The sequence below is a fragment of the Pipistrellus hanaki genome (genome assembly GCF_964339955.1).
Source record: "Pipistrellus hanaki genome assembly, chromosome: 2".
In the NCBI taxonomy this organism is placed as follows: domain Eukaryota; kingdom Metazoa; phylum Chordata; class Mammalia; order Chiroptera; family Vespertilionidae; genus Pipistrellus; species Pipistrellus hanaki.
In genome coordinates, this window is record NC_140504.1 from 125,075,926 (window position 1) to 125,095,783 (window position 19,858).

General features: G+C 46.8%; 1 protein-coding gene across 6 annotated transcripts in view; it reads right to left on the reverse strand.

The window, feature by feature from the left end:
• Nucleotides 1–572: 572 nt before the first annotated feature.
• Nucleotides 573–19,858, reverse strand: part of ATXN1 (ataxin 1) — a 408,748-nt gene continuing 389,462 nt past the window's right edge. For all 6 annotated transcript variants that reach the window (XM_084872720.1, XM_084872721.1, XM_084872719.1 and 3 more), the window contains one exon: nucleotides 573–8,221. In XM_084872720.1, the coding sequence (XP_084728846.1) occupies nucleotides 7,688–8,221 (534 nt within the window). In that variant the 3' untranslated portion in view covers nucleotides 573–7,687. The remainder of the gene's footprint in view (nucleotides 8,222–19,858) is intronic.

Consider the following 19,858-nt stretch of genomic DNA (forward strand, 5'->3'; position numbering starts at 1 on the left):
GGCTCCCTGGACCCCGAGTTCTCCTCCACCTCTGCAGGGCCTCCCAGCTGAGAGGTCGTCGTCACGCAAGCAGCTGGCAAAGGTCACTGAAAGTCACCGCTCCTTGAGGACCCACTTTCTGGGGCAACAGCTTAAGACAAACAAGTGACCTCCCTGTCCCACCCCCCCAACTACCACATGTTGCATTTCTAACAGGCATAACTACAGGAAACATTTTAACTACAGTGAACTGTGCCTTCAGACCATGAGCCAGTTTTCAGCGAAACTGTACAGAATGTGTCCATGATGCTACGTGAGCACACCAAGCTGCCAAAAGCTGTTTAGAAACAATTCTCTCTTGTAAACAGTGGAATTCAGACAGGAGCAATAAACAGGAACGGAACAAGGCACAGCATCAGATATTGAAGTGTGCCTTTTGTCCCAGAAACTCATCACGACCTCTCCTCCCCACACCCTCAGTACAGGCAATGCCCATGTCACCTCCCCTCCCCCCGCCATGGGTAAGGGAGGAGGAATTCCCAGTTGCCTCCGCCTCCACGTTCCTCCAGGACCTGACACAAGGCAAGGACACGTTTGCAATTGGCACTGTTATTTTTATTAGTACGAGTATACTGAAACAATAAACTTGTACTGGTATACAGACAATTTATTTAAAACAATTTTGTTCAAATTTTGAATCAAACATTGTTTTATTATAATAATGAAATAATTTCTACCTAGAAAACCTGCAAGCACCATCAAAGAAAGGGACCATAAAATTCAATAAACAGACTCGAGTGTATCCTACAAATAGACACACCACGATTAGAAAATAGAATATGAATTCTTCCATTTTTTTTTAATATTTGTTTTAAAAAAGCTAGTGCAAGTACAATATTTTACACTGGAATTACAGAGAGTATGCACGCATATGGAAAAAAGTTCTCCTGTCACAATAAAAGCTCTTAACTATGTATGCACGTAATATTTTCTTTTCGATAAGGTGCAAATCATCACTCCTTCCCTAGTTTTCCTCTGTACTGGCCATGTCAGTCTGATAGTGCCCACCGTTCTGGCGTCTCCTTTCCCTTGGCCGGTGGGAGGCATACGGCTGGAAGTTTGAATGATCAGATAGTAACACATCCAGAGGGACGGATCTCAGAGATGGCTCTGGGCAGGGACCCCACTGGCTAGAAGTGAGGACACTGTGGTCACTGAAGGCCGCCACGGAGACCGGGACTGTCCTGAAACCTCCCGTCAGCTGACACCGATTTGGATCTACAGGTGAGCAGTGGTGGCGGGGGATGAGGAAACCTCCCCCCAAGGCCGAAAGGGCAGTATGCACAGAACCCAACGCACAGGTGTCACGTCGAATGGTCACCGACTGAAGAGTCTGTCCCACTCCTGGGCCAAATCATACCTTAAGAGCAGGTGGCTCATGTGAGAACCAGAGGAAGCCTACGCACCTGGCTGCTTTGTACCTGCTTTTTAAAAGACAATAGCTCCAAGGTAGCGTCGCCTCAGCCCTGATAGTCCAGAGAACAGTCTCAGCGAAGATGACTGTAAACAATGCTTCCCACACAGGCCTTCAGACCGGCCATGGCAAAGGAGACAGGCTCGTTGGCCATCCAGACAGTAAACGAACAAACTAAAGGGAAAGAAAACTTGGGCAAAGTCTCCAATTATCTGCAGTGGAAGACTCGAGTCCTTTCAGGTTAAGAAAAGTTACGGAAATTCTTAGAGACTGTTATTGTATAGATACTACCTATTGGCCAAATGCACTTAATTTTAATATAGCTGAACCGTTTGTATGCAAGTCAAGAGGACACGAGAAATTGAAACACGGAGGCCACCGATTCCCTCCCGCCGTGGTACAGGTGAACGTCAGCTCCCAGAAATGTTGCCTTTAACAGCAAGGGGGCAGCTGAGCTTCTGCAGGTAAGAACTGTAGGTGGGTTTGCTCAATATCCCCACAGCTGTCCAGTATCCGCTGGCTGGCTTGGTTTTTGGACAGGATACGACTTTTCTGAGAAGTTGTCCCACGTTTATTTTGGCCTCAATATAAAGAAAAAGTTTAACTGAAGTGAAACGAGGCGTTTGAATTGAATTTCGTGTTTTGCCTCCCCCCCATTTAAATGAGGTGTGGGGGGGAAGAAGGCCGAACATTTATTTATTTATTTTTTTTGTCCTCACAATGAGTCCTGTTTTATTGGTAGCTAGGATCCCTTGTTACAAACACTTCTTGTTCAGGATTATATTCTTTGGGTTTATTGGAACAGGAAGTGCTGAAAATGTCAAAATATCATTTCTGAAGGAAAAGGAGCTGCAATGGCTTAAGAGTTTAAACTAAGAAGGGAGCTCAGAGAAGTACTTTCAGCACAGGAATGAACAGTATTCTCAAACTGCAGAATGCAGAGTTGCCCTCTCTTAGAAGGAGGGCTCTATGTAACGAAAACAGAAACGAAGCATAGGTAATAGTTGAAGAGCCTTTGACGCGGTAATTCTTCCAGGCCGTAACCATACACATCTGATCATTTAGACACAACGGATTTCTATATACAAAGAAAAACATGTAACTTTCAACCTTTATGCTTCTTCTCCTTTTTTTTACAAACAAGGTATGAAACTCATTGTTTCAACAGATCCATATCTTTCAAACACTGAATGAATCGTTTCGACATTCATTTTTCTTTTGTGCAATTTTTTTTTAAAAAACATTACCTGTACTCCTCAAAGTGAGTGCCTCAAAAATTTCTTTTCTTCAGCTTCTCAGGTTAGGTGTACATTATAAAGAAGGAAAAAAAAAAAAAAAAAAGGAAATTCCCACAAGGTCTAGTGCTACAAGAAAAGATCCCATCAGTAAGTAACATTTGAAGCGAGGTCATCTCTGTAGAAGTCTCGGCTCCAGAGTAGAGGTGTGCAAATCGTTTGGAGTTTCCCTATCAACAGAAACACAACACTGTCCGTGGAAAAGAGGAAACCAACCCAACACAATAGCATATGCATGTGCTTTATAAAAAGTATATTCTCTGTATAGTTATTACTTGATGTCTTAAATTCTCCATTTCAGAAATTCTGGGTTGAAAACACAAAAGTGGAAGCAAAGACCTTCACTCCACTCTAAAGAATACAAAAAGCATAATTCCCTTTTCTTTCATATCCACCAAAGAAGCTGGGTCGGGCCAGGGAGATGGGCGGCCCTGTGGTCACCTGGAATCGTCACGGTGACCAGAAAACAGGAAGTGCAAAGGGTTAGGAGAGAACAGGCCACAGTTTGTTGAGCTGCTTGTGGTACATGAAACGGTCGCCATGGCAACCAACACAGCTCAAAAAGCCTGGCCTTCTATCCCAAGAGCTCTGCTTCTTCACCCAAATCTGAAATCGCGTGGCATTAGTGTCCTTGAAAGCATTGAGATTTTTCTATGAAAGAAATAGGTTTCCTTAGTAGTCACAGATGTTAAAGGGTATTGTCAATTGTTTCCTTAAAAAACAAACAAACAAAAAGTTCCAAAGCTACAACGACAAAAAGAAATTTTGGCAACATATTTCAGTAAAGATCAAACTATGTGCAAAGAGTGGATTTATGATTACTAGGAGCTGCTGTTCCTCACAAACATGCAGCATCATATTGCAATCTATGCAGGATCTAAGGAGTAATCCACAAGGTGCAGGAAATCCAAACATTCCTCGAAGTTGTACAGCCCTACTCCAGAGCAGTCAAAGTGCTGCTCCGGGCACATCAGTGTACCACACACACGCCAGCCCGTCCCTGAGTAAGAGGTGTGAAAGGTTCCGCAGCGTTCCTGGGGGAAAGGGGAGGGGGGAAGCTGCTGCCACTTCCTGCGGGGGCAACCCAACACACTCACCCAACAAAACACAGAGGGTCACAATGCAGAGTCAAGAGAGGCGTCAAGGACAGCAGTGAAGAAAATCAAATCATCCCACACCAAACCGGGCGAGTTGGGGAAAACAAAACAAAAAAAAAGTTGACTGACATAAGAAATTATCCTGAAAGTCCCAATGAAAACGCAATTTGGATTTCCACTTCAAAAGGTTTGAGGTAAGTGGCACCCATCTCTTTATCTGCAACCCAGTGTGGCCCAGACAAACCGAAATAATTCTCAAGTTAAACATTCGAAGGAACAGTCATTTTCTGCATTTAGAAATCCCTAGAAAGAGAGGTTCTTGTTTGTTGGTTTCTTATTATATATATATTTTTTCTTTTTCACCCTAATTTCTTGGTGATTGTGTTCCGTTGTAAATGCAAAAAGGCCTGCTGTTATTAGTTTAAAAGTGGGAAACAGGAAAGAAAGAACTAAATACAGTGTCAGCAAATATTGCAAAGTGGACAGGGTACAGAGGCACAAGGCTGATTCTCGTGAGCTGCAGGGCACCGGAGAATGTCTACGCCTATCGCTGCCAGGTCTGCTACACAGGAGTGGTGGCAAAGGCTGCTCTGGGAACCTCCGTTCAGCAAGGTCTGCAAACAGGAGGAGGCTCCCTGTCCCCTGGATGTTCTTCCTATTCGAAGAGAAAGCTGCCACAGAGGAGAGTGAGCGGTGCTGGCAGGTGGCCCCTCCACAGCCGCCGCTGGCCTGCACGCTCACAGTTCACGCACACGTCACTTCCTTCGGGCTCAGAGGCACAGCTCAAAGTCTCAAGGACACAGACCTGAGGAGGGGCCTGCCCCCTTGCGGAAAAGGGCGTGGAAAATGGGTTGATGCTGGCTCTATGGCTCCAGCGTTCGCTTTAGAAATGACTCTGCCTCCTTCCTCTACACACTCCACATTCACTATTCATCGTGGCGACAGCGGTACCGCAGCTGGTCCCCTAGATCTCCTTTGCTTGATCTTTCTGCAACATGGCGACAGACACCTGGGCTCCTGAAGGCTCCCGCCCAGCACTCAGCATCCACAGCAGCAGGGGGAGCTCGCAGCAGAGGGGGGCTCTCCCCTTTCAGCTCCTCCCCTCCAAACAAGGAGAAAGCCAAAAGGGTGTGAGCTTTAACTAGAGCACAAGGATCAGAGTCTATTGGCGTGGAAAGTATTGCACATGCTGAAAAAGCAGGAGAGCGAAATGGGACAATGCTGAGAAAGAACCATTCCTCTTATAATTCCTATACCTGAAATAGAAGCACAAAAATGATGATGACGTTCCTATTGCTCCAACCATGTATATTTTCCCACTTTAGTGTTGGTGGTGTGGGTCCAGTTAGTTCCATGCTCGAAGTAAGCCAAATGGTGGTGTGTGTCTTTCTGAGTCCACGTGAGTGGCGCCAATGAGGACAAAGTCGATGTGGCAGCCCTGTATTCCTCTTGCCACCAAAGGTTATAAAAGAAAAAGAAAAAGAAAACCTAATAATTGCAAGTGCCCTGAGCAGAATATATGGAAGATTAAGCAAGTTCTCTGGACAGAAACGCTTTAAAAAAATACAGCACTAAAGGAGCATTATGACTGCGAGAATGGGCCCACCCAGCTCTCTGTGAGCATGCAGGAAGGGTGGTGAAATTCGAAGAGAGTCAAGGACCGGCTCTAGCTATTCTATACCTATTCAAATGTTTTTGGTACATTCCAGAAAATGGTTTATAAGCTCATTAGTCCTGGTGAGGACAAAATGTGCAGGAACACTAGATAGCCAAAATGTGGGTTGAATTAGGACTTCTTAAATTTGTGAAATGGGAAAAGTATTATTTCTCAATGAGAACAGGAAAATCAGAAGTTTTTGTTCAGATTAGCTGCAGCCATTCCAAGTACGAATATTAAAAATTTCTTTCTACTTATAAAACTTTTTTTTTTAAAGCACTTTGAGATGCAAACTGATAACCCACAAACAATATTTCACTTCTCTGGGAATGAAAGGTTTAAATTCTGAAATACCTTTCTGGGTTTGTACCAAACACCAAATCTTGATTTGATTTCAGATGAAAAAAAAAAAGAGTCATTCTGAAAAAACAGTAACAACGAGTTTTTTTTTAAAAAAATTTGCTCACATATATAAATGTCTCTATGGATAACTCTCTCAATGAATCTGAAGAAAATTCTTAGAGTTGTCCTGCCAAAGACCTGGTTTTTGTGACAGATGTGGTAGAAAGACCAAAATAAATTTTGAAAGGAACATAACTTTATAAAATGGCCTAGAGTTTAGGCAGGTTAGAAAGAAATTCTGCTACATTTATTTATGCTCGTTCAGTCCCCCAAACCTTTCCCACAATGTTATTGGATAAAAACTGCAGGAATATCACACAAATTATGAACTCAAGATGTGCAAATCGCAAGGTTCTTTAAAAAGTTCGTTGTAAAAAGAAAAAAACACTGGACAAAAATGAGTATTCTTTTTCCCATCCCTTTTCTCTCAGTTTCTCTGCCAGCTCTGCATATGCCTTTAATCCTTTCTCAAACATCAAAGTGAAAGTGCCTTCCCGCCAGGCTGCACTGGGTGGTCATTCATTGTCACATAACTGGTTCACGATTCACATTCATCCTTTTAAACCACATTGAAACTGTCAATATCTTGACGTGAGAAACTCTGCAGAGCTGAAATGCAGTTACAGTGTCAAAAAAAGATAGCAACTTAGTTTTTTTGTTTTTTTCTTCTTCCCAAAGACTTTAAAGTGAGATACAGTACTTGTTGAATGCTAGACCAAGATGCTTGGTAATAAAGTGTGAACAGCATTTTAAGTGCTTAGAGATAGCAATAGATATGCTCATCTTCAAAATCCAATTCCTCACGTCACACTGGAATCTGAAAAAAAAGTGGCACCCGAGTTGTCCATAGTCATGAACTATAAACAGTACTAGAGTTAAAAGACAAAAAGATTTGCAAACCCACGGTGAAGAGCTTCCGCAGCTCTCTGAAGGGCAGCTCCCTCTGCCTCTTGGGAGGAAGTCAACGCGACCACCTGATTGGTTTTCCTAACACTGCACAGGACCAGGGTGGGCCCCGCCGCCCCGCACCCTCAGGGAGCCCTGCAGCCGGGGCGGCCTGCCCACCAGACACCCCGAGGCGGCACTGGACTAGCGAAGCAGAAACGAAATCCCACGTGTGGCAGTTGCTCTTAGAAAAAAAAAAATCAGTGCAGTCAGGCCCCATAGGGGGAAATACATATCTCTATGATTAAAAGTTGCTTTTATTGTAAAATATGTTGGGGGGGGGGGGGGAAATAATGTTCTTTTACAGGGTTAGCTTTCCATCCTCTCTAGGATGCCCTGAGGCTGGGTTCCTGATATTTCTTTTGTACAGGAGACCTCCTGAGGACGCGTCTCTGGAGCTCCAGCCCCGTGCTGAGAGCGTGAGGCAGGGGGAGGCGGAGAGAAGAAGACCCTCGCGTGCTGTGGCACCCCTGCTCCCTGCCCGCCCCTTCCCCCCCAACACTCACACACACACACCCCTGCAATCCCCTTCCCGCCAACTTCCTCCCGAAACCAGCAGCAGTCAGCGCCCAGCGGATGCTCCCCGCGCTGCTGGGAAAGGCAGCTAAAGCCCCATTCATCCCCACCAGGCGCCGGCGGACAGACACGCGTGGAAAAAAGCATATGCACCGTCTCCTGCGCAACACCGGCTGCAACTCTAACGACAAGGTCATAACAGAAACCTAAAGGAAGAGGATACCATGTAAATACTGTGTTATTCAGCCTACAGTACAGTAATCTGGATATAAATGATAAAGGGAGGGCCGGGCTCCTTTCCCCCACGCTGCCGCCGCCGCCGCTACTTGCCCACGTTGGACCGGCCCTCGATGCAGATCTTGACCTCCTGAGGAATTAGAGAGGGCCTGGGCAGAGTCAAGGGCGGCTCGTCTTCCGACTTCTCCAGTTTGCGGCTCTCCGGCGCCGACCACCTCCTCTTCCTCGCGGTGGCCGCGGGCTTGCCGGGTTCTATTTTGGGGGGCAAGGGTGCTGCGGGCAACCCCATCTTCTCCGGAAACTTCAGTTCGCCGTTCTCGGGGAGCATCGGGGCGCCCCCCTGGTGGAGGCCGTTCTCCTGCTCCGCGTACCGGTGCCTGCCGCCCGCGAGGGCCTCGGCCTTGGCGTGCTTCAGCAGGACGCTGGCGGGGTCCACGGGCTGGCCCTTCTTCACCGAGCCGTTCTTCAGGCTCTTGAGGGTCAGCGAGATGCAGACGTCCCCCACGGAGAGCTTGGAACACGGCAGGTCGAAGAGCTGGCTGGTTCGCTCTGGACAGCAGGACGACCAGCCCTGTCCAAACACAAAAAAAGGGTACTCTACCAAAACCTCCACGCTGACCTGCGGGACAGTGAGAGACAGAGAAGGGGAAGACAGACAGGAAATAAGTGAAAAACGTTTTATTCGGGTTCTGTTTCACACACGTGCAGAACAGAAGGTGAATGGGACAAAACAAGTCGGTTCCACAAATCTCCTCCACTGACACACACACGAGTGAGGCTCTTAATTTTCTGGTGTCCTTGTACTTACCGTAGGCAGATGCTGGGCAGAAGCCAGGGTAAAAGTCCCTTCTGCACTCAAAATACCATTTTACTGAGTACCAGCTCTATGCCTGGTCTCTGTGAAAACAAGTCAATCAACCCCCAAGGATGAAAGAACATCGGAATGTTCAGCACTGAGCAAGGCTCTTCTCCTGTGTGACAGGGCTGATGTGGGTCAGAGTCAGACTGTGTGCGCTCCACGAGGTAGGCACTGTGTGTTAATCACGGTACCTCTGGCTCCTAAAAGGGTACCTGGCACATAGTTGAGGCTTCATGTTTATTGCATAAATGGGTGTGCACCCCAGGAATTTAGGGGAAGCAGAATCAGCAAGGGTTAGAGTCAGTGGGGAGGGCTTTCAACCAGGACCTGAACGGCAGGCAGAGTTGGGGGAGGTTTGAGGGAGAACATTGTTGGGAGAGGGTCAATGTGATATAAACATCTCAAGTACCGGGTTCATCTACGCCAAGCATGCCAAACTCGAGGCTAGCAGGACACATGCCTATTACAGTAGTGTGTGAGCATGAGCCCATATATATGTGACTATCATCTGGGGGAAACGGCATAGTTCTGGGAAATTTTAAAATGTAAAGAAATCGAACATTTTTTGAGTACCTACTTGACAAAAAGCCTTTTGTTTAATGCTAACAATATTATACTAGTGAAAAAAGCATTGTTGTTCTAATTTAAAAATAGGGAACTATAATTACAGTCTCAGAAAGATTAAATCGGTTGCCTAATGTCACAGCTGTGAAATTGATGGAATTGGGATTTAATCTTATCTCTGTGGCCTCCCAACCCATTTTCTTTTTCCTGTGCTCCCGATCTCTGCCTCTATGAACAGAGATAAAATACCACTGAGAGAGATGAACTTGACATTCCTACTGTCCTCAACAGTGGTGAATGTCACTTGAAATAAACAGGATCCCAATGGCAGGAGCTCATGGTTTGTTTCATGGTATAGAAAGTTGTGAAATAGTGTTGGCCTTACACCTACACATACAATTCTAGTCTCTCCATGTAAATGTGTGATGAGGCTGCTATTCAATTATAGATCTACATTTATACGTCACACACATATATCTGCATATACATATGAACAATCACACCAGTTATAGTATCAGATGGGGATGGCCACTGAGTTCCAAGTGGGAGGGCCACCCTGGAGCTGGCCCCATAAATCCTGTCCCAAACCTCTTAGAGCCATCAACATTACATACTGAGCAGAGGAACCAATCCTTCTTCAAGTGGGGATTTTTTAAACTATATTTCCAAGTCATAAAAACAAAGTTATCAAGTGTAAATATCTCCGAAGAATCTACCAGACTCACTGTTTGCTTATCCCTGCCTAACAGCTGTCAGAGGTCATGTGACATTCATAATACTGGAAGCCCCATGTGCAAACATATTTGGCTTTGCATGTTCCTGGATGATCCCCCGATAGGGGCAGTCTGTCTCCTTGCTGACAGAAAGCTTAATACCTACCAGACTGTACACACTCCTCAGAGCAGCCAATATTCCATGTTCTGAAAACAATGTCTACTCATATTCATAGATAAGTCTACCTGAACTTTTACATGTTACCCAGTATCTACAGACTCACCAAGAAGTAATGTTTTCAAGGCCTTTATAACAAGTAACACTACTCATTATTCCAAAGGCTGTGATGTAGATGCATATACTCCCAATTATATACTCCATAATGTTTTGGGGCATTTGAAAGCCCTTCATTACTCCCTCATCTTGACACTCCCAAGGCAGGTCTTAGAATTAAGTACCACGAGGTCGCCTGTAGCTTGAACAGCCTACCTAACAATTCATGAAAGAAAAATGATGAGGAAGAGAATATTGAAGATATGAACTAAAAAGAGCTGATGATAATGGAATTCATTTTAACTTGGGTAGGTTTGGGAAAATATACTCCACCACTTCCAAGGCTTGTCTTTGGTCCCTTCCTCCTAAATTCTGGAAAAGATGCCACACAAACAGCCTCAGGCGAGTCTACACAAACCAGGAGGGAAAGATCATTCAGACAATGTGATTGTTGTAAACAGTGCACTGGATAGCTCATGCCAAATGCTATTTTTTTCTCCTCACTGATTATTCATCCTCGCTAATATTTATCCTCAGACATTTTCCTCCTGAATTATTTATTTAGAAAATGTACTTTTTTGGGGTCTGCACATATGTCAACTAAAATAAGTTTTTTCCCTTTCTTTGGTGAAAGTTGAACTCTCCTTGTACATATCTCAGATAAGCAAACGAATAGTAAAGTATTCGTAACCAATCTGTGTATTTCATAATTAGGTTTATCAGAAGGACATAAACATTCCTAAAGATTAACTTATCATTAACAGTTAATGAAGAAACCATACGGAAAGATTTTTCAGTAAGAGTATATGTAGTTAGGTCTATCTGTCTAAAAGTCCCTTGGAGAGGACTTATCTATCTCAAAACATGCTCTCATTGCTGATGGCTACTGTGCTGGACATGAAACAGATTTGGAGAGTTTCCATGACATGATGTTACTTTAAATTGGAACAGTGAGTCTGAGAGTTCCTTGAATTTGAGACCCAAGCAGGTCTCCCCTATGGTGCTGAGAGCTTCCAATGCTGTTGATCAAGTGTTCCCACTCCAGGTTTTGCAGTTGTGATAAAGTTCAGTAAATACACTGAGTACCTGCTAAATGTGAGGGACTGCAGAAGGGAACCTATTGTTTAAGACCTAGCTTTTGCTTCAGTGGGAAGACAGAACATGTATGCAAAACAGGTAACTTCACAAGGCACACCTGGATATGGCCACCATGTTATCGCATGATGCCCACATGGAAAACGGACCTCTTGTATGCCCCTGCCCACTGGCACCTCTTATGCTCTTCTCATCTCCATGAATGGCACTTCCATTATTCCAGTCATTCAAGGCCTGGAGTCACTTTTGACTCAGCTCTTTCATACTACACTCATCAAATCACAAAGCAATCCTATCTGTCCTCTCTTCCAAATTTTCCTAGAATGAGACCACGTCTCACTGCCTCTACTGCCCCTGTCCTGGCCAAGCCAGCTCCCTCTCACTGGGAGAACAAGTGCCATGCACAAGCTGTGGTCTGCATGCCCCCTCCGCACTGCACCCCCGTGACCGGTCTCCTGCTGGTCCTTTACCTGCACTGCACCTCTGCGTCTGTGTCCACATTAGTCCTTGCAGTTGGAATCCTGTCTGCCCTGTGCACTGTCACCTTCCAATGCCCTTCTCAGAGCTTTGCTAACCACTGGGCTTGAAATAACAATACCCCATCCCTAGCTTTCCTGCCCTCTCTTCCCCCCCAGGGCACTTACTATCATTTGGTACATTATTTTTTTTACTCATGCTATTTGTTTCATCTCTTTCTCCAAACTCCCACAAGACTATATGCTCCACAAAGGAGGAGATATTGTCCGTTCTGCTCATCTTCCTGTGCCCAGAGTCTAGGATGCTTTCTGGCCTGTAATAGGTGCATGCCTTGCAGTGTTTTCACAGATGGGAGGCAAACATGAAACTAGGTAATCAGCTTTGTACTGAGCATGCCCAGTGCAGCACCCATCAGCACTGACTGCGTGCTTAGAGGTAGATGAGACTCCTCCTAAGGGAATTTCAAGAAGACAGACATGATATATATACTTCGACAGAAAAATCCCTCTGTGTGACTTCATTAACTGTCAATGAATAACTAGTTCCGTGTTTGCCTTCTATTTGCAAAAGCTCTGCAATGGCACAATCGGCCAACAGAGGTCAATGTTTAGATGCTGAAGCGCTGGCTGTCCCTGCTTCTTTGCAGCGAGGACTAAACTGGGCAACCAGTCCTCTCCGGGGAGCGGGGAGCGGGCAGCGCCTTCCTGGGGGTGGCTCGCCACTCACAGGCAGCTTTCTGGGCTGAGCCTTAGTGGCCTCCCTCAGCGCTTCCCTGTCAGACACTGAGTTCATCATGACCTCATAGCATCCAACTTTGGTCCTTTTCTCTCCACTCTTGAGGCTCCTCTTTGTTATTTCAGCTGTGCTAATAACCACTCATTTTATGACCTTGTGGGGGTTCAAATGGTCTCTGCTTAAACCCCAATGAACACACATTCCTGAGGGCAGCACCATATAAAAACCAAAGCACGTTACATAACTCCTGGCAGCTCCACAAGGCCCATCTTTTTCATCCATAAATGTATCTTTTTCCAAATACGTTAGTTAGGCAGTCATAGGATAAGATGTGAGCATGAATAGCCTTTGTCCTTATGTCTGCTGGAGGCCCCACTGCCTCTCATCCTGGTAGGACTTCCCTTTTAGGGGCAGATCACCTTTCACCCTCCTCCCTCCTCCGTGCCTCCTCCTGCTGCCGCAGGCACCCCATGTGCTCATTTCTGCTCCTAGGAGAAGTCTGCCTTCCTCTCTCCAGGCCCCTAAAGCAACCCTCTAAACCCATCACCTCCACCTTCTGTTCAAATGGAGGAACCAGGACAAGCAAGCAACAGAGCTGGGCCAATAATAATTTATTCAATATCACAGTCCTGGTCTGGCTAATGACTGGATTTTATGATCATTCTTTGCTCTTCTGTGAGTAAGTGCAATACAATTCCTTTAACTCCTCCGTCAATAGCTATTGTATTTAAACACTGTATGTATAAACACATATTTATGCTGTTGGAATGTTTCGATCTTAGATGGGTGCTGTCTATATACACACATATGTGCATAGCACCAAAAACAAGATATAAAGAACACAAAACGTCTGCTGCTTAAATTTGCCTCCTATTTCCTTAACAGGAGTCCCTGTTTTCACAAATGTGAAGGGCATCTGACAAAACATTTTGCTTGGTACTCTCCCAAATGTGCGACTCTGCCTGGTCCTGGAGCCACGGCAGCTCCGGAGCGGTTTCAGTGGGTGTCCGCGTCCCGGGCAGCTATTAGATTGGGAGTTCCGAACTTTGTCTGCAAGTGACATTCTTTTTTTTTTTTTAATATATATTTTTATTGATTTCAGAGAGGAAGGCAGAGGGAGAGAGAGATAGAAATATCAATGATGAGAGAGAACCATTGATTGGCTGCCTCCTGCACGCCCCACACTAGGGATCGAGCCCACAACCCGGGCATGTGCCCTGACCGGGAATCCAACCGTGACCTTCTAGCTCATAGGTCAATGCTCGACCACTTAGCCATGCCGGCTGGGCTGCAAGTGGCATTCTTGGTTGTGCTTTACCTGAAGAGAAGCCAGCCTGCTTTCCTCGAAGGCCTGTTTGCATGACTACATTCTCAACATCAAGAACCTCAGAAAACCCTCAAACAAGGACTAAAGGACTCAGCAAGAGACCCACTTATAGCAATGCTGAAAAATTATTAATGAAAACAGTCATACGTCTTCAGCTGAGTGGAGGACCTCTGTGAGTGTTGTTTCCGGTTGTTAGTCAGGACAGTGCAGGCCTGACTCAGTCCGCGGCGGGTGTTTCCGGCTTGCTGGGGGGCCTCCAAACACGAATCTCAAGCCACAAGCTGGGTGCTTCCCGCACATCGTCACATGGCTCCCAGGGCCCCCACAGCTGGGAGGCCCGTAGGACCTGCTCAGCAAGCCACCAGGGCAGCTCTCCACACACAGATTCCGCCCAATGGCTCTCCTCTCTTGGGGCTTAAAAAAGCTTGTCTTGGTCCTGGCCGGCTGGTTCAGTTGGTTGGAGAATCATCCCGTTACACCAAAGGGTTGCGGGTTTGATCCCAGGTCATGGAGCATACAGGAAGGAGTCTCTCTCTCTCTCTCTCTCTCTCTCTCTCTCTCTCTCTCTCTCTCTCTCTTTCTCTCTCTCTCTTAAAAAATCAATGGGAATATATCCTCAGGTGAAGATTAAAAAAAAAAGTGTGGCATAAAGAATAACAACTTTATTCAGTGCTAAAAATAAAATAAAATAAAATAAAAATGAGCTACCAAAGCCACAGAAAGACATGGCGGAACCATAAATGAATATTGCCAAGTGAAAGAGGACAGCCTGAAAAGGCCACATTCTGTCTGCGTCCAGTTACATGCCACTCTGGGAAAGGCAGAACTAGAGCGAGGTAAAAACCAGGGGAGCCAGGGCCTTGGGGTGGGGGTGGTAGCGTACGCATAAAGGGCTTTTAGGGTGGTGAAACCATTTTGTATGATACCCTAATGCATGGCTACAGTATCACACAAAATACATTACACATTTGTCAAGCCCACAGAACGTACAACGCAAAGAATGAAACCTAATGTATACTATGGACTTTAGTTAATGACACCATATCAATAGTGGCTCATCCACGGTAACAAATATGCTACACAAATGCAAGATTACATTAATAGGGAAAACTGTCTGGGAACTCTATGTTCTTTCTGCTCATTTTCTTTCTTTCTTTCTTTCTTTCTTTCTTTCTTTCTTTCTTTCTTTCTTTCTTTCTTTTTTTTTTGGTAAACCTAGAACTAACTACTCTGAACAATTAAGGCTTATTTTTTAAAAAGCTACAAAGAAACGTGAGATCATCTAGTTAGGGGACATACATCCATCTGCCTTGGGAGCGGCACACACACCACAGCCACGTGGCGTGCCGGTTTCCCTGCTGGAGCCGTTCCCGCGTCAAAACCCAGAGGAGGATCAGCCAGGACCTGGGCCACGCTGGCTCTGGGCTTCGAACACAGGGCAGCCACTACTTCTCTTTGGTCATTAAGACTCACTCCCAGCAGGCGCTGCATGTGAAACGCTGGCAGGTCGGCTTGCCTTGGCGGCCGAGGGGCTGTACCCGCTTATGTGCTGCTTGCATGAAAGCTTCAGCTATTTTTAGGCAGCAGCTAATCCATTAACTGCATAACGCTACCCCGGATGACTCACAGAACACAGCAGTCAAATTAAAAAATAGTGGGATGAACGAAAAGCCATCGGTAAATGTGCGGTAAGCACATCATTATAAGGTGCTGTATGAGTGAACCAGCACGCACACAGACACACCGGGACAGTTGGGAGAAGGAAGTGGCACTGAATATTAAGCAGCTGCCGAGGCGGTAAAGGGAAGCAGTCACCCCAGGAGGATCTGGGAAGCGACAGACAGCCCCGCTAACATAAGGAGCTCGGCAGTTAGGAGAGAAGCAGCCCAAGAGAAGTCTTGCCCCAGAGCACTTTACAAGTAAGATCGACTCCAAGTCTTCTGAGCAAAGTGTGTGTACTTTTCAGAAAAGTTGAGGCCCGGGGAGCATGAGGCAGAGGGGTAGGAGGCTGCTCACATACAGAACACTGTCTGCCAGATGGAAACTGAAGGACACCGGCCTCCCTCTGTCCCCCCGCCCAGGTAGGGCCACCCTGGGTGGGACTCTCCTAGCAGGCATGCTGCAGGAGAGGCCCATGAGCCCCTGTCACCTCCTGGGTCCTCGTACTGACATGGAGGGCTGGACCGTACACCTATCCCTCCAGTCCAGTGCACACTCAGGAAAGCACGGCCTGTACACACATGCAGGAGTAGCTGTATGCGTGCTCCCGGGCCCGTCATGGGAACATGCCACAGGAACACAGGCAGGGTAAACCCAGCTCATTGGGAAAGTTCAGCCTTCTTTCTGGGCTTTTCTAAACTCTCTCTCCTTCCATAAACCCTGTTTAGAGCACAGAGCCTTTTCTTTTTCAGAAGCTAACCATTTCCCTTCTCAGGGCCATAGTCACTTAAGTGAAGCAAAGCTGGGACACTAACATGGTTGAGGGCCTACTACGTGCTACACAGTGTGCTGGTTCCTTTGAACGTATTTTCTTTAATTCTTACGTTATTCCCACTACGGAACCAAGAATGGAAGGCTTGGGTAGAATGTGGACGATAAATTACTTGGCAATTATATGTAAATATTTGCACAAGGCCCCGGCACTATGGAGTGGTGGGGGACAGATCAGACTGAGAGGTCTTTCTGACTTCAGATCCCACATTCTCCTTCCACCCAACTTGCTTCCCGCCCAGGCAGGTGATGCTCCACCCCCTATTGCCTGGGATCCTTTCTGGGACTTGCCACAGACCTATGGCCTCAAACTTGGAGAATATTAGGTGGATTATGTTTGGGAGTGAAGCTCTGAGGGAAATGATTCTACTGTCCCTTGGGGCTTCCAAGCAGAATCACCAGGGCTGGGGGTGTGGCTGGATGAAAGCAGCGACCCTCTCCTCCCAGCAGGGGTGGAGGGAGTGTGCTACCTGCTCTTCAACGGAAGAGGACTAAGACTGGCCGCTAAGAGTGGCCCAAAGAAGCTTCCTGTGGCGCCTGTGGTAGTAAGGGGTAACACCTGGGGTGGGCACAGGCGTGCACAGAAATGCCCTGTTGCATAGGACCAGCCCCAGGGATGGGGACAGAAAGGGGAAAGTACTTTTCTCCTACACTGCCTCCTCTGGTGCTTCAGCTGGAAACAACATTGGAGGCATCTCTGAATAACAACAAGAAGAAAATCAGCTCTTTAAAAATAATTACCAAAATAAAGCCCCTCTGTTTCACACAGGCTGGCTTTAGTTCCCTCCATCTATGGTGGGTCCTGAGCATGAGGTCAGCGGAGGTGCCCTATGGCCCCTGGCTCTGGTGCTGATGCCGGCCAATTTCATGAGGGCAGTCCTGCCAGGCAGGAAGGAAAGCCGAGGATTACGGAACAAGGAGGCCCAGGCATCACCAGGTGGAAGGGGTCAGCCACCTGAGTTGAGATGAGAAAAATGGCAGCTCTGAGAGGTAAAACAACTGGTCTGGCAGCTGACCCGCATTGGACTCCCGGCTGGCTTTCTCTGTGCCCCAAGACCTTCTCGGGATCCCGCTTGGGTTTTATAAGGTCTCGCCTCCCTGAGGCCCTCCAACCAGCTAGGATTTATACCCGGGGCCATAAACCCACCTACTATACAAAAACCAGCCTTGCTCCTTCAACTTCCCCAATCGAATCTGTGATTTTGCTAATTAAGTAAACAATTTGCACATTTCTAATCTCCCTGTAGGTGCCAGGGCTAGTGATTCTAGCCAGCAGGGAAGACATGGACTGATGTTCAGGGACACTGGTCACAGAGGGAAGCACTCGGTCCTGGGCACGTAAATTAAAGCTGGACCTCTCTGACTCTTCAGGACTATGCTCTGTCACTGAGGCAGGCCCTGCTGGGGGAGTATTTTCAGGGTGATGATGTCAGCCTGTTTCTGATAGTCTCCTGGGAGAGTGACAAATCACCAGCTGTGTCGGGGCCCTGCATTTGTTTCCACAATAGCTCTCTCGCAGGTCTTCGCAGAAGCCCTTCCCAGCATGCAGCCGGACTTCACAGGGGCCCTCCTGACAGACCCGCGAACAGGCTGTGACAAACACTCCACCTTCTAATTTGCACCTTGGCTGTCAGCAGAGACTAGTGGTCTGGCTACGGGAAGGTAACGAGTCTTGGCCTGGAAGCCAATTTCTCTATCGTTTAGGCGTTCATTCTGCAAAGTATCAAGCAGGGAATACACAGAGAGATGCTTGCTTCCTCTCCAAGACCTGCCAGGCCCATTTGAAGCCTAAAGAGGCTGTGAGCGCTGGTGCGAGAGGCTGCCAGGGCCTCGGAGGAGCGGCCCACGGCGAGCGCGGCTCTTTCTTCTCACGTTGAAAGAGATGCTGGTAAGGAGCCAAGCGTGTTTCAAAAATCACACTTCTTTCCATTCCTGCTTCTGTGCACACTAATGCTTTAAGGATTAAAAAAAAAAGTACCATGGAAAACATATTTACTTCTCATACTTGTTCATTTTCCATGCCTCACCTGGGGGCTGTTAAAAAGACAGCTTTGCTGAAGAGAATTCCTCTTTCCTACGAGGACCCACCCCAATCCATGTAGGAAGGTCGGAGCGAGCAGCAACTACAGATGGGTAGTGAGTTCTACCTAATGTTGCCATTTAAAAAAAATCTTGATTTTTGCTCTTTCTTTGAATCAGAACTTTGGGAAATCTCTTGTGGGTCTTACCAAAGAGTCTTACCCACAGTGACATCTCACCATAAAAAAAGAAAAGCATTTGGGGCTAAAAGCTCTTGGCAAGGCAGGTCCCGGCTGTTGTGCAAGATCCCACATCCGGTCATTCAAAAGGAGTTCTGGAAAACACTTTGGAAAATTGGCCTCCCTCCACTTCACTCGATCTTTTAAAATTACACTTAAAACAACTCAAACCATTAGCTAGTTTGTCTTTTTTTGTTTGTTTGTTTTATTTTCTATAGAGGTCCCAACTGCCCTGTTTCCCCGAAAATAAGACAATGTCTTATATTAATTTTTTCTCCCAAAGTTGCGCTAGGTCTTATTTTCAGGGGATGTCTTCTCTTTCCATGCGCTAGGTCTTATTTTCGGAGGATGTCTTATTTTCGGGGAAACATGGTATCAGCTAAGCCTTGACCCTTTTCGAACACACACCTGAAGGGGGTGCTGTCACATCCGAGAGTTTCAAAGTCCCTGATGGAAACATCCCCAGCTAGTGGGTTCTACAGCCAGGAGAGTTCCCATGGGGGCCTGTCTGACTCAATCAACCTGGGCAGCGATGCTGCTGTTTGCTATAAGGGGCTGTAGAATAAATGCATCCTAGAGATTTAAGAGCCTGGAAAAGGGTAGACTGAAGTAGCCCAGGGAAATTATAAGAGAGTTGATCCCAGTTCTAGTTTTTAACCTGAGTCAGCTTGGCTGCACATGACTCTTGGGGTTCCTATTCACCCCAAGCCTCGCAGAGCACCTGGGAGAGCCCTGACTTCTCGGGTTATATGAACGCTGCCTGTTATTTTCTGTGTTCTGGTGCTCTGACACCGGGGGCCTTGCTGACTCTGGCGGGATCGCCCCTCTGGGGTTAGCTAATTCCTACAGATAGCAATCAACTCTGCTGGGAGCATACCCCTCACATGCAAACCACCCAGCCACTTCCTCTGCAAGGCTCGGACTCCGGGCACTGCCCACCTGTCCCAGGCACCCCACAGCAGGTACCAGACAACTGGGAGAAGAGCGGACTATAAAATTATTCAAATCAGCCATTCCTACACCTACTCATCCTCTCACCCACTCCTCCCCACAGAAACCACAACAAGGGTTGCTGCCCCCTTTCTCCTCACTCCCTCTGCCTCCTGACTGAGCCTGGTGCTTCCCTGTGCTGCCCCGTGTGGCACGTCCCCTCTTGGGACCTAGGAGTATAAGAAACTATGTTTTCAATGGCCATTATCTCACCTCTTGGCCTTGCCACACGTGACCAAGAATAAAACCTGCATTTTAAAACACAGATGTTGGTGTGAGCTATGGTGGGTGACTCTGGGCATCTAATACCCTTACCTGGCCATCAGTGTCCCTTCCTGTTAGGGAAAGAGGGGCAGATGGGCCTCTAGAAGGGCCTTAACCCAGCCTTCCTCAGTCAGGTTCCCTTCTGAACTCCAGAACAAAAACATAACTTGAGTGATGACTTCCTTAAGTTGTCCTGAGGTTGGGCCCTGA